The sequence below is a fragment of the Cetorhinus maximus genome, chromosome 17 (assembly GCF_964194155.1).
Source record: "Cetorhinus maximus chromosome 17, sCetMax3.hap1.1, whole genome shotgun sequence".
Lineage (NCBI taxonomy): Eukaryota > Metazoa > Chordata > Chondrichthyes > Lamniformes > Cetorhinidae > Cetorhinus > Cetorhinus maximus.
In genome coordinates, this window is record NC_135895.1 from 43,495,871 (window position 1) to 43,511,141 (window position 15,271).

The window sequence follows — 15,271 nt, forward strand, 5'->3', positions numbered from 1 at the left end:
GAGTTCAGCACCATGGGAATATCAGCAATAATGTATGCCACAATGCAGCCGTCACTGCAGTCAGCTCATATTTGGAATGACTGCTTCAGCAGAAGCACAGATGATAATGAGCACATCGTGATGAACGGCAAACACCATCCGTTCATGTTCTGGGTGGAGAGTCCTGCGTGACACCTGGCAAGGCTCATTTGTGGGTGTCAACATTTTTAGCAACCACTCTGAAGTCAAAGTATTGTTCATGACTAAGATGTGTTGCCTCTGATAAAGTGATTCTAGGATTCCAAATTTCATTGAGAGAGAAAGATTTCTAAGTTCCATAGCAATAGTTATTTGTTAAGAAAATATACACGTGAATTGTATTTACCTGTATTGTGTATAAGGCATTTCTACTGAAATAAGCGCAGTTAACTAAAACATTGTCACTGTAGCCACACTTGTGGCTAGTCAAAAAATTCTATTGTACAACATTGGGATAGTAGATGTTGAGTAGGCATCTCTTACTGAAATATTAAGAATTATGTGAGCGTGCAACAGAATATACTTCCCTTTTAAATTTATGCATCTATTGCTTTGTCTTCTCAAAGCAATCTCTCAGCTGCATGTACTTAACAGAATTGACGCTGGTGCTAGTCAAGTTTATCACACCATGAAGCATCTTTTTTGGTCTTTCCTACTGTCAAGTTAGGTGTGAGGGAATAGCATTTGGGGGCATGGTTGGGAGTAACTGAAACCTCCTAAAAACAGCAATAATCCCTATTGGGGGAGACAGAGGAGATGGCTTAAATGAAGAGTCCAGCTGTATCTTATAACATTTAAATGTAGAGAATTCTGATGTAGGGGTGAAGTTCATGGGAATCGGTTTAACCCTGTCATTTGAACTGTTACCAATATGAGGTTTTATAAGATTAAAAACAAAAAGCTAAAAGCTACTGCGGATGCTGGAAATCCAAAACAAAACAAAAATAGAATTACCTGGAAAAACTCAGCAAGTCTGGCAGCATCGGCGGAGAAGAAATCAGTCAACGTTTCGAGCCTCCATGGCCCTTCGGCAGAACTGCAGCATAGTTTCAACAAGGGAGAAATATAAATTGGTTTAAGGTGGGTGGGGGGGGGGGGGAAGAGACACATTGAGGGTGTGGTGTGAGCAGATAATAATCAAAAGATGTCACAGACAAAAGGGTCAAAGAGGTGTTGAAGGTGGTGGTCTTTGTCTGAGAAAAGTGCTAATTAAGAATGGAAAACAGGATATTCAAAGTACAGCTCTAGTGGGGGTGGGGTGGAAAGACTAAAGGTTTTAGTTTTAGATTTAAAAATAATGGAAATAGGTGGGGAAAGAAGAATCTATATAAATTATTGAAAAAAAAGCGGGTGGGGGGGGAAAAGAAACGGGGTGGGGATGGGGGGAGGGGGAGTTTAAGATCTAAAGTTGTTGAATTCAATATTCAGCCCAGAGGGCTGTAAAGTGCCTAGTCGGAAGATGAGGTGCTGTTCCTCCAGTTTGCGTTGGGCTTCACTGGAACAATGCAGCAAGCCAAGGACAGACATGTTGGCAAGAGAACAGGGTGGAGTGTTAAAATGGCAAGCGACAGGGAGGTTTGGGTCTTTCTTGCGGACAGACCGCAGGTGTTCCGCAAAACGGTCGCCCAGTTTGCGTTTGGTCTCTCCAATGTAGAGGAGACCGCATTGGGAGCAACGAATGCAGTAGACTAAGTTAGGGGAAATGCAAGTGAAATGCTGCTTCACTTGAAAGGAGTGTTTGGGCCCTTGGACGGTGAGGAGAGAGGAAGTGAAGGGGCAGGTGTTGCATCTTCTGCGTGGGCATGGGGAGGTGCCATAAGTGGGGGTTGAGGAGTAGGGGGTGATGGAGGAGTGGACCAGGGTGTCCCGGAGGGAACGATCCCTACGGAATGCCGTCAAGGGGGGTGAAGGGAAGATGTGTTTGGTGGTGGCATCATGCTGGAGTTGGCGGAAATGGCGGAGGATGATCCTTTGAATGTGGAGGCTGGTGGGGTGATAAGTGAGGACAAGGGGGACCCTATCATGTTTCTGGGAAGGAGGAGAAGGCGTGAGGGAGGATGCGCGGGATATGGGCCGGACACGGTTGAGGGCCCTGTCAACGACCGTGGATGGAAAACCTCGGTTAAGGAAGAAGGAGGACATGTCAGAGGAGCTGTTTTTGAAGGTAGCGTCATCAGAACAGATGCGACGGAGGCGAAGGAACTGAGAGAATGGGATGGAGTCTTTACAGGAAGCGGGGTGTGAGGAGCTGTAGTCGAGGTAGCTGTGGGAGTCGGTAGGCTTGTAATGGATATTGGTGGACAGTCTATCATCAGAAATTGAGACAGAGAGGTCAAGGAAGGGAAGAGAAATGTCAGAGATGGACCATGTGAAGATGATGGAGGGGTGGAGATTGGAAGCAAAATTAATAAATTTTTCCAGGTCCCGACGAGAGCATGAAGCAGCACCGAAGTAATCATCGATGTACCGGAGAAAGAGTTGTGGGAGGGGGCCGGAGTAGGACTGGAACAAGGAATGTTCCACATACCCCATAAAGAGACAGGCATAGCTGGGGCCCATGCGGGTACCCATAGCCACACCTTTTATTTGGAGGAAGTGAGAGGAGTTAAAGGAGAAATTGTTCAGTGTGAGAACAAGTTCAGCCAGACGGAGGAGAGTAGTGGTGGATGGGGATTGTTGGGGCCTCTGTTCAAGGAAGAAGCTAAGGGCCCTCAGACCATCCTGGTGGGGGATGGAGGTGTAGAGGGATTGGACATCCATGGTGAAGAGGAAGCGGTTGGGGCCAGGGAACTGGAAATTGTTGATGTGACGTAAGGTGTCAGAGGAATCACGGATGTGGGTGGGAAGGGACTGGACAAGGGGAGAGAGAAGGGAGTCAAGATAACGAGAAATGAGTTCCGTGGGGCAGGAACAGGCTGACACGATCGGTCTGCCAGGACAGTTCTGTTTGTGGATTTTGGGTAGGAGGTAGAAGCGGGCCGTCCGAGGTTGGGCGACTATCAAGTTGGAAGCTGTGGGAGGAAGATCTCCAGAGGAGATGAGGTCAGTGACAGTCCTGGAAACAATGGCTTGATGTTCTGTGGTGGGGTCATGGTCCAGGGAGAGGTAGGAGGAAACGTCTGCGAGTTGACGCATTGACCTCTACCTCGCGGAGGCTGAGAGTCAACTCGCAGACGTTTCCTCCTACCTCTCCCTGGACCATGACCCCACCACAGAACATCAAGCCATTGTTTCCAGGACTGTCACTGACCTCATCTCCTCTGGAGATCTTCCTCCCACAGCTTCCAACTTGATAGTCGCCCAACCTCGGACGGCCCGCTTCTACCTCCTACCCAAAATCCACAAACAGAACTGTCCTGGCAGACCGATCGTGTCAGCCTGTTCCTGCCCCACGGAACTCATTTCTCGTTATCTTGACTCCCTTCTCTCTCCCCTTGTCCAGTCCCTTCCCACCCACATCCGTGATTCCTCTGACACCTTACGTCACATCAACAATTTCCAGTTCCCTGGCCCCAACCGCTTCCTCTTCACCATGGATGTCCAATCCCTCTACACCTCCATCCCCCACCAGGATGGTCTGAGGGCCCTTAGCTTCTTCCTTGAACAGAGGCCCCAACAATCCCCATCCACCACTACTCTCCTCCGTCTGGCTGAACTTGTTCTCACACTGAACAATTTCTCCTTTAACTCCTCTCACTTCCTCCAAATAAAAGGTGTGGCTATGGGTACCCGCATGGGCCCCAGCTATGCCTGTCTCTTTATGGGGTATGTGGAACATTCCTTGTTCCAGTCCTACTCCGGCCCCCTCCCACAACTCTTTCTCCGGTACATCGATGATTACTTCGGTGCTGCTTCATGCTCTCGTCGGGACCTGGAAAAATTTATTAATTTTGCTTCCAATCTCCACCCCTCCATCATCTTCACATGGTCCATCTCTGACATTTCTCTTCCCTTCCTTGACCTCTCTGTCTCAATTTCTGATGATAGACTGTCCACCAATATCCATTACAAGCCTACCGACTCCCACAGCTACCTCGACTACAGCTCCTCACACCCCGCTTCCTGTAAAGACTCCATCCCATTCTCTCAGTTCCTTCGCCTCCGTCGCATCTGTTCTGATGACGCTACCTTCAAAAACAGCTCCTCTGACATGTCCTCCTTCTTCCTTAACCGAGGTTTTCCATCCACGGTCGTTGACAGGGCCCTCAACCGTGTCCGGCCCATATCCCGCGCATCCTCCCTCACGCCTTCTCCTCCTTCCCAGAAACATGATAGGGTCCCCCTTGTCCTCACTTATCACCCCACCAGCCTCCACATTCAAAGGATCATCCTCCGCCATTTCCGCCAACTCCAGCATGATGCCACCACCAAACACATCTTCCCTTCACCCCCCTTGACGGCATTCCGTAGGGATCGTTCCCTCCGGGACACCCTGGTCCACTCCTCCATCACCCCCTACTCCTCAACCCCCACTTATGGCACCTCCCCATGCCCACGCAGAAGATGCAACACCTGCCCCTTCACTTCCTCTCTCCTCACCGTCCAAGGGCCCAAACACTCCTTTCAAGTGAAGCAGCATTTCACTTGCATTTCCCCTAACTTAGTCTACTGCATTCGTTGCTCCCAATGCGGTCTCCTCTACATTGGAGAGACCAAACGCAAACTGGGCGACCGTTTTGCGGAACACCTGCGGTCTGTCCGCAAGAAAGACCCAAACCTCCCTGTCGCTTGCCATTTTAACACTCCACCCTGTTCTCTTGCCAACATGTCTGTCCTTGGCTTGCTGCATTGTTCCAGTGAAGCCCAACGCAAACTGGAGGAACAGCACCTCATCTTCCGACTAGGCACTTTACAGCCCTCTGGGCTGAATATTGAATTCAACAACTTTAGATCTTAAACTCCCCCTCCCCCCATCCCCACCCCGTTTCTTTTCCCCCCCCCACCCGCTTTTTTTTCAATAATTTATATAGATTCTTCTTTCCCCACCTATTTCCATTATTTTTAAATCTAAAACTAAAACCTTTAGTCTTTCCACCCCACCCCCACTAGAGCTGTACTTTGAATATCCTGTTTTCCATTCTTAATTAGCACTTTTCTCAGACAAAGACCACCACCTTCAACACCTCTTTGACCCTTTTGTCTGTGACATCTTTTGATTATTATCTGCTCACACCACACCCTCAATGTGTCTCTTCCCCCCCCCCCCCACCCACCTTAAACCAATTTATATTTCTCCCTTGTTGAAACTATGCTGCAGTTCTGCCGAAGGGCCATGGAGGCTCGAAACGTTGACTGATTTCTTCTCCGCCGATGCTGCCAGACTTGCTGAGGTTTTATAAGATTGTTTTGGAATTGTGCCTTTAATTTAGGATAAAATGAAGGGGGCCAAATGACTTGTTCTGAAGTCTGTCTAACAGCAACAGGCCTTAGTGACATGGCTGTTAAAGATTAAAGGGAGACTGGGATTTTTTTGCTGGAAATAAGGTGTTCACACTCTGAGACAATGGCAGCAGCATCTATGTTTACAGTGCTACAGTAACAGTGAGACTGCTAGTGTTCAGAGTCCCGGGATGGTGGTGAGAATATTTGGTTGTAAGCAGTTATGCTTTGAATTGTCCAGTTGCTTTCAAGATAAAAGCACGGTGGAGCCTCAAAGATAGCTAATCAGTAGTTCTACCTAAAAACAAAGCCTATGTGAATTCATGTTGCCTTGGAGATGGGCTTTGAGAGGGCAAAGGTTTCTAAGATTTCCCTAAAATTCTCAGACATAGGTAGTCTGCCAGGATCCAGGGGAGAGAGAGGGAGATTAGCTAGAGGCGTAAAGTCTCTCTGGTTTGCCATGCAGGAATGTGGGTGGAAGCTCTTGCTTAGATTGAAAAGACCAAATTCATGAGAATTTGAAACAAGGGTGGAAGATTTGTCTAGCTTACGCGAGGGGGTAAATCTCCAGGGAAAACACTCACTGTGAAAGACAGCTCTGGGGTTAAAAGTTACTAGGCTGGGAAAGGAAAGGAATTGAAGTAAACTCTCAGGAGCTAAGAACGTTTGGACTGGGTCTGGGAAAATCGAATGACTACATAAGGGACTGTGTAAAGTATAGCTGTGAAATGGGTTTCTTTATCAAAAACAGAAAATGCTATAAAAACTCAGCAGGTCTAACAGCATTTGTGGGGGGAAAAAAAAGAGTTAACGTTTTGAGTCCCTATGACTCTTCTTCAGTCTTTTAGCTCTAAAGAAGTCATATGGACTCAAAATTTTTTTCTCTCTCCACAAATGCTGTTAGATGTGCTGAGTTTTTACAGCATTTTCTGTTTTTGTTTCAGATTTCCAGCATCCGCAGTATTTTGCTTTTAAATGGGTTTCTTTGGTTGTGTTAAAAGTAAAAGGAAAATTCTGTTCTGTAGTTTAAAGTATAAGTTCTTACAAAAATAGTGTTTATTCAAATGTGCTTTAGTCTGTTTGTTACAATAAAAGTGTTAAGATGTGAAATTTTGGCATGTCATCTTTTCAGCTATGACCTGGAAACTCAATATTTTTAAAAAAAAGTTAATGGTCCCTACAGAATTTGTAACAGAGCCCGGAGAGTACTAATGCAAACCATGAAAACAAAGATTAGGTGGTTTGTAATAATTTCTGAACTTCTGCATTAATCTGCATCTTTGAATTTACTTCCTACTATTCATTTACATTTACTATTTATTTTGGGGTTGGATATTCACCATTGGTGCATAACGTTTTAATATGTGATGGAGTTTAGGAGAATACCAGTAAATTAAAGTAATCTGCATTTGATCACTGTAAAATGCATTATAAAGCACTAAGTATAACTTTCCTTTGCCAAAGTCAAATATCTGTAAAGATAGTGCATTAGAAAGGACATAGGGTTATAAATTAGAAAACTACAAAATTGGAAGATTGTGCCTTAAGGCTGGCTCTAGCACAATAATAACATTTTGCAAGAAAAAATGAATATTACCACTGCATTCCATCAGTGTGTAAAATGGCATCTAGCTTTTTGCAGCTGATTGGCTTGTTGATTTATATTTTCTGCAGCTGTGGCCCATAACTAGGCCTTTTTGTGGCATAGTATTATGTCAAATACCCAGTAGTTCTGTAGTTTCCATCGTCAAATATTTTGCCATTGGCTATTTAAATCGAGCATCTTAATCTAAGAAAAAATGGTTCTGAGTCAAGACTATTTTCTTTGATACCTGTGTATTTTATCTACAGCAACTTTGCCAATGAACCATATAGAACAAATGGCTGAGGAATGTATGAAGGATGTAGATGAAAATGAAGATGAGGACGATGATTTGGAAAATGATGAAGAGCTCTTGGTAAGTTGAAGTTTTAGGGCATAACTTGGATAGATAAATAAGTAGAGGACTGGGGATCTTGAAAAATTAGAGTTCGATTAAGAACTCAATGTTTTCAAATATTGTGCTGTTGTAGTAATTGAAGAACCTTGTTTCGTTACAAATATAGACACACAAAAATTATTTAAGTCCCATTTGCCCATGGTCTCCTTATTACCATGGAATTAATTCCAATAGATTAAATCTCTCAGCTTTTTCTTTAAAAGCATATTTTTAAAAGTTTATAATAGGTGGAATTCAGGTTTTTATTACTGTTATTTCTAAACATTTTTCACTGTACATAAATTCCATTTATTATGCATAAAGTTGCAGTGTTCATTTCTTTTTAAACAATTCTCCCCTTTGTTTCCCTTTCCCCTTCATTTTTGAAGGTAGCAGCATTGTCTGTACTCATGATGAGTGCCAGCTGACTTTTAAATATGGAGTCACGACCAAGTATGATCCAGTCCTTAGCTGGTGTTTAAATAAGTGCACTGATCCAGAATGTGTCACTGAAATTGTGGCTGATTTTTTTTCCTGTCCCCTAACCCAGATGAAAGCACCCAATTCCATGCAGATCTTGCAATTTGCTGGCTCAGTCCTGTGAGGCTGTGCTTTAATCCAGTAAACCATGTAGGAAATTCTTGTAATGACTCTTTCGATCAGTAAATTTAAGAATTGGTCAACCTGGCATTGGTTAATTAAAGCTAATTACAAAGCTTGATTATCCATATAGCTATTACTTTAATAACAATTTGGAACAATGGCATTTCCCTGTTATTGTATTAAATGTGTGTTTTTAATCAGGTCTTTAAATAAGATGTAGATGTTTGGAGCCATGGATGATTGTTTTATTTATGTTATTCTCAGAATAGCTTTTGAAGCCAAAAATATTAATTCTGTTTAAAGTTAATCCTTTATTTAAGCACCTCAGGATGTATTCTATTAAATTATATCCATTCATTCCTTGGTTTTTGTTTCACAAATCAAATCCTATACAGAGCACCTGCCCCCCCGCCAACCCAACCAACTTCTTGTTAGTCTTCCAAAGGGTTAAGGCGCAAGAAGCGGGCTACAATTAATATTCCAATTGTGACTTTGTTTCCATTAAGTAATCTATGATTTGTACTAGTTAATTTGTCGGTGGTATAATGGTATACAAGGGAGTATGCAAAAGAAGTATGCAAAAGAGAAAAAAAAATATTTAGTATCTGCTTAGCCATATATGTAAAATTATTTATTTTATAACCAAGGCAGAGCTGAAGGAAGTGGTTCAGGAGGAGGAGGAAGAATCTACAAATTCACCTGTTCCCATAGAGCCTGCTCCAGAAGCAAAGAATCAACTTGCTTCTCAGCCTCAGGTAAACCCTGTTTTTTTTTGTAGTTAAAAATAAAAGCTTGTTCTTGTAACTTTTCAGAACTACTTAGTTAAAAAAACTTCATCTTTAGTACCATGCAAATGGAATGTTGTAGTTTTTTGCAAGGGAATAGAATATAAAAATAGGGAAATTTTGCTACAGCCATACTAGAACTAGACATACAGTTTAAAAATAAGGGGTTGCCCATTTAAGATGGAGATGAGAAGAGGGTCATTAGTCTGTGGAATTCACTTCCTCACAGAGCAGTAGAGGCTGAGTCATTGAATATGGAGTTAACATTGAATATGGACCATTGAATATTGAATATCTAACTAATTGAATATGAGTTAGATTCCCAATTGCAAAGGAGTCAAGGGTTCTGGGGAAAATGGAATTGAAGCCACATTCAGATCAGCCATGACCTTATCAAATGGTGGAGCAGGCTCGGGGGGCTGAATGGCCTACTCTAGCTCCGAATTTGTATGTTTGTATATCTGTATGAAGTAATGCAGTTGTAACAGTGATAGTATAATTTGAAGTTATGTCAGCAATGTTACTTCCAAACACTTTTTGAGGCATTTGGAGTTTGCATCAGATTCTAGTTTAAGTCTAGTCCAATGCAAAGCTACATTTTAAAACACAGTCTATACTAATAGTATCAATACATAACGTGTTTTGTAGGTAAGGAGAACATAATATTGGCCATTTTATAAAGGCACAGACCACATTTTTTAACATCCGAACACACATTTAGATAACTTTTTTTATAAATGTTCACTAAATATTTGTTAAGTCACTTGAGTAAAAATAAGATCCTCCGCATTTGGCCTGAAAAATATAATCCAATTGCTAAAAGTTATTTTCTTTTTCCAAGTTAAGTGCAGTTTCTGTGAATTCTGGTGGATTACAAGATACACTGGAAGATAGACTCCAGATGTATAGGGTTGCAATTAGTAATGCAAAGCAAACTGGAGAGACATCAAAAATGAAGAGATATGAACGAGGGCTGAAGGTATGCTTTAAATGTTTTGTAATTCTTATTCTATCTTTCATGTAGCAATAAGCTGTGAAGCAAAGGTAGTTCAGATTGTCAATGAGTTGCTTTATAATCAGCCAAAACACCAATCCTGATCTATGTCTAGCCCCTACCTAAAGAAGGATTGAACTGTTAGGCTCCATCTAATGACTTGACCAAGAGCTAACCAAACTGCTTGAATGACAGTTTGCACTAGGACAGTATTGTTCCTGGGGTTATTTTTACTAGGATTTATTGTTCCAGCAAGGTGAAAAAAGAAGCATCACTTTTGTACCATTCCAGCAGTTTTCGTACAACTGCACTTACTCACCACCTAAGGCATTTTCAAATTATTCTTTGTAATAATCCTATTACTTTGTCACTGTACTTTCTTGGCTAAAATTAAACATTTTGTGTTTAAAAATTAAACATTTTGTGTTTAAAAGCAAGAGTTGTGTGTTATGTACTCTGACACCTACTTTCTAATTTGCTGTAGGAACTGTTCATAACTAAACCTGTGGTGTTTCACAAGAATATTGAAGAGGTGTACCATCTAATGATAAATAACTTGGATCAGTTATTTTCAAAACCCTTTTTCTAGATTTGTCATGATATTATTTTGTAAATTTTAAAAATTGTCGTTATATTCAATGTAGCAAGGGTTGTACAATCTTCATACGTTTCTTCTATTTAATAGACATTACAGACTATGCTGGCTTCTGCAAAGAAAGGTAAAAAGATAGAGGAAGCAGAAATTCCTCCTCCAGTTGCTACTGGCAAAAGCAGTGCCACAGTGCTCCAACCTGATGGCTTAAGTGCAAAATGTTTGGAAGCTGAATATGTGGAAGGTGGAATAACTGAAATGCATCAGAATATACCAAGACCAGCAAACGAGAGACTACTACCTAAACCTAGTGTTACTGTGTTACCTGTGATGTCTTCAGTGTCTGAACCTCCAAGCATCGCAGAGTCTGTAACTTCTGTTCAGTCAGAGACCATTGATGCATCCACTACTGATGATGCAGCAATTAATGATAGCTCAGGTATTGTATCAAATTATTATACATTTGCAGCACTTGCTCTTGGTCTAAATAAATTAGGTGGAGCCCATTATCTGCCCAGACAAATTATACAAGATTCATAGAAGGAATCGACTCTGGACTGTTCTTGATAAATATTTTTTCTGACTATTAGAGAAAGAATTGGTAATGCTGAAAGCAGAAGCATTTTGTCAACTTATGCTGGTTTGGTGTGATGCAAATCAGTCTTGGCAATCAATTTTGATTTAAGCTTGAATGCAAATTAGAAATACTCCCTGAAGTAGTCATCTGAAGCCAGTTTTGCTGCAGATGGATTTGATTGTTCTTTTTAAAGGCAGTTTTGTTTTTGTGCTTTGCAGGGTGTGATGATACAAAGACGAAAATATTATTGATTGGAAGACAGAAGGAGTATAAATTGGCTGCACTGAGAGCAAAACAGCAAGGAGACATCACAAAGACTAAAGAATACATGAAAACCAGCAAAGTAAAGCTTTGTCATTTTTTAAAAAGAAATCCGTTGACCTGTATAAAGTTATGGTAACACATGGCATTGAAAATATGCTATAATGGGACCATTGTAAAATGCATTTCTGAAAAATATTTACATTTGAATTTGTTTTCAACAATTTGATGGTACAGTTGACAATACTTCACTGGCTCGACTGTTTTTTAGTATTAGTGAAGTCAGTTAAATATCTGATGAGTAGCAAAGTTGTGTGTTAATAGAACCTGTCGATTCCACTAGCTGGTATGCCAATTTATATATCTGGTTCTATCAAAAATGAGTTATTGATATCAATTGGGCCAACAAAGGAAATGTCATTGGGTACCAGACACTGTCCCTTTGGGAGGAAGAGCAAATCAGAATGATCCGAGTTACACCCTCAACTTTTCAGTGGCACAGTTAAAACGTGGCATTAGTTGAAACTTAGGATCAGTTTTCCAACCATGCTTTTTGGGAAAGGTATGTTGCAAAAAAACCACGTGGGGATGGAAGAAAAAAATAAGCTGCAAGCAAATTATAGCATCAGCAGCAACAAGGTACTTCTCAGTTTTAAAACTTAGTACATTAATTGTAAATTGAATTTATACATACATATTAGTTAGCCTAGCAGGTATCACGTTTTATTACAGATGCAAAATAGTTTTAAAATGCTGGCTGCTTTTGACCACAGCCTAAGACTGATGAGCACATTCCTGTCTTAAGTTCCTTGAACGAGCAGGGCTGACCAGTTAAACTCTGTTGTGATCTTCTGTTTACTTAAAAATAATTGGACTTTGAAGGAAAACAGCTCTACCATTGCAGAATAATATATTTTGAAATGCCCCAATCCTTATATTAAAAAAGTGTATAATTTGAAATAAGAACAGAAAATGTGGATAACTCACAGCAGGTCCAGCAGCATCTGTGGGAAGAGAAATGGAGTCAACATTTCATATTGATGGTTCTGATGAAAGGTCATTGACCTGAAACATTAGGTTTGTTTCTCTTTCCACAAATGTTGCCTGATCTGACAATTTGCAGCATTTTCTGTTTCCATTTCAGATTTACAGCATCCACAGTATTTTGCTGTAGTATGTCACCAGAATTAGCTGCAAACAATGTAATGAGCGATTGTATGATTTTATTTGCTTGAGAAATCAGGCTGGTAAGATCACTGATTTAGTGATCATTCTATTGCTTTATTCAATTCGATTGCTATAAAGTCTTGACACTGCCATGTCAAAACTTTGGTTGAGTGCCACAAGGATATTTTAACCAGCAATGTAGGAAACAACCAACCTGATGAAATACTTATTTTCAAATATATTGGAAGATGCAATCGTTTAAAGCCTTTTAAGTTTGTTAGCATGTCAGATTCATTTGATGTCCCTGAAATCTGTGCCGGTCAGTAAACTACTATGTTTACAATAGCTGGATTTTCAGAAGCCTAATATGGAAAATGGTCAATGCTGCCTTTTAATGCAGTAGTTTCTTTGACCTACTTTAACTACCACTTGTAAACTTACTCTTCAAAATTTATTTAGGATTTTCTATATGCTATATATTTTTATTTGACTTATGCTTCCCAAGATTTAATATTCAGACAAACCTTTAGGCACTATAAATTTTCCTCGTGTGAATTTTAAAGGCTAATTTCTTACTTCGGGGGGTGGTGTGGGAGCTCTGCCATCTAATGTTATGCTTACAACTCCACCTATAGATGCAATTATTTTATGCTATTGTGACCATGTGCTATTTGTAATATATAATAGATATACACAGATTTAAAAGTATGTGTTTTCCATTTCTTGTTTCTCAGAAATTTGATGTTGTGATAAAGGCTTTGGACATTGGGGAGCCTGTGGATCTGAGTAATCTGCCACCATCACTAACAGGTGTGAGTGCATAAATTTGTAATATTGCATAATTGAGTGACTTTATATTATTACACAGATTTTAAGTCAGTCCATTTTGCTCTGGTCTGAAGCTGATCACAGGAACAAAGAAAAGTACAGCACAGGAACAGGCCCTTCGGCCCTCCAAACCTGCGCCGATCATATTGCCTGTTAAACTAAAACATTTTGCACTTCCAGGGTTGGTATCCCTCTATTCCCATCATATTCATGTATTCGTCAAGCTGCCTCTTAAACACCACTATCGTACCTGCTTCCACCACCACCTCTGGCAGCGAATTCCAGACACTCACTACCCTCTGCTTAAAAAAACTTGCCCCGCACATCTCCTCTAAAGTTTTCTCCTCTCACCTTAAATCTATGTCCCCTAGTAATTGACTCTTCCACCCTGGGAAAAAGCTTCTGACTATCTACTCTGTCCATGCCAATCATAATTTTGTAAACTTCTATCAAGTCGCCCCTCAATCTCCGTCGCTCTAGTGAGAACAATCCGAGTTTCTCCAACCTCTCCTCATAGCTAATAACCTCCAGACCAGGCAGCATCCTGGTAAATCTCCTCTGCTCCCTCTCCAATGCCTCCATATCGTTCTGGTAATGTGGTGACCAGAATTGCATCACAAGTTCAATTCTGATGTAGATACATTGTATCTCTCTCTATTAATTGCAAATGCATAACTATCGTACAACAATTCATTTCAGTCCATTCAAACATTTTAATTTATGTCTCTGGACAGTGCCAATCTCCTCTGCAAAAATATATAAAAATTGCTTCATACATGCAAGGATTTAAAGACTATTTCTTCATTTTGAGATCTCGTGAATCCCCTACAAATGGGTAGTAATTTCAGCAAACCTGAACCATTCTTGTGTTTTAATGAAAACTTCCCTTCTGAAGTTGTAATTTTGTACTGGATATAATACTACAATTTAGTATTCCATCCAAGTGAACATAAAAAGTGAGCCTCTTGACCATGGCATGCCATCATGAAGATTGATCTTGACCCAAAATTCCACACTTACGTTATTCAACAGGCACAGTGATACTGAAGTCAATTATAGTGCTCTCTCTACCACCCTGTCAACTGAAATAGTTTGGGAGCGCCCCCCACCACCCCCCACCCAAGAATTACTCTGACCCACCCATGCACCTTGTGTTAAAATGTAACAGTCAAGCACTAGAATTGGGTTGTTATTCAAGGAGTCCCAGGACACACATTCCCTTAAATGTTGACATGTATGTGTAAATTAGTATAAACTGATTTGTGTATGGGAGAAGTGCAAGGGGGACAAGCGTATCTGCACAGTAATGACAGTTTCTTGGCAAAATGTATGGCTTGACCTTTATTTTCCCATTACCTCTTTCTGCCACAAAATGTAATGTGTATAGTGCTGAGAGTGATCAATTACAGAACTTGTCTTCCCAATTGTTAGGGCGCATTAGATAATTTTAACAATATAAAAGCAAATTGTCAGAACTCAAAATGTGGTTTTACATTGCTGCTCCTCAATTGGTTCCCACGAACTGCAGGATCTGCAGGTGCTTTAAGCTGGCCTTGACTGGCTGAGATCAACTGACTCAAGGAAGGAATTTGGAACTTAGCTGATTTATATGGCTCACTACTACATTTTGCTGTGTATTTATTCACTGAGCAATTAGGAGTTCTTACTTTCCCATTTTTAAATTAATTCCAATTTGGTAGGATTTCTGCACAGTGCAATTTATTTTGGCAAATATATATTTGAATAAATATCTTTTAGGAAGAGAAAGAAAAGCGCCCTTTTGTTGAGTTGCTTGATGAATTTCGACACATCCACGCTCAACTTAGTACTGCTGACATTTCAACTCTTGTGTCCGATCGACACAAACGTTTAGGCATGTATGTATAGGCCTTTTCACATGCCAGACATGAAAGTAATTTCATCTTTGCAGTAGTCTTGACCACTTGGAATTATTTTCCCATTTTTAGCTAATCATGATTAATAGACTGACTAGCTAGAACGAATCGGTATTAAATATGCAAAAGAAATCCACGGTGTCTGTTTTTCAAACAAAGCTGATCTGCTATGAACTATCCCTCTCAAAGCACA

General features: G+C 40.7%; 1 protein-coding gene across 1 annotated transcript in view; it reads left to right on the forward strand.

Annotated features, from left to right (window-relative positions):
• Nucleotides 1-15,271, forward strand: part of cc2d1b (coiled-coil and C2 domain containing 1B) — a 73,681-nt gene that overhangs the window by 5,616 nt on the left and 52,794 nt on the right. Inside the window, exons 3-8 of the mRNA XM_078561117.1 lie at nt 7,249-7,355; nt 8,627-8,734; nt 9,606-9,743; nt 10,444-10,789; nt 11,146-11,270; nt 13,090-13,165. Coding sequence (XP_078417243.1) covers nt 7,249-7,355; nt 8,627-8,734; nt 9,606-9,743; nt 10,444-10,789; nt 11,146-11,270; nt 13,090-13,165 — 900 coding nt within the window. The remainder of the gene's footprint in view (nt 1-7,248; nt 7,356-8,626; nt 8,735-9,605; nt 9,744-10,443; nt 10,790-11,145; nt 11,271-13,089; nt 13,166-15,271) is intronic.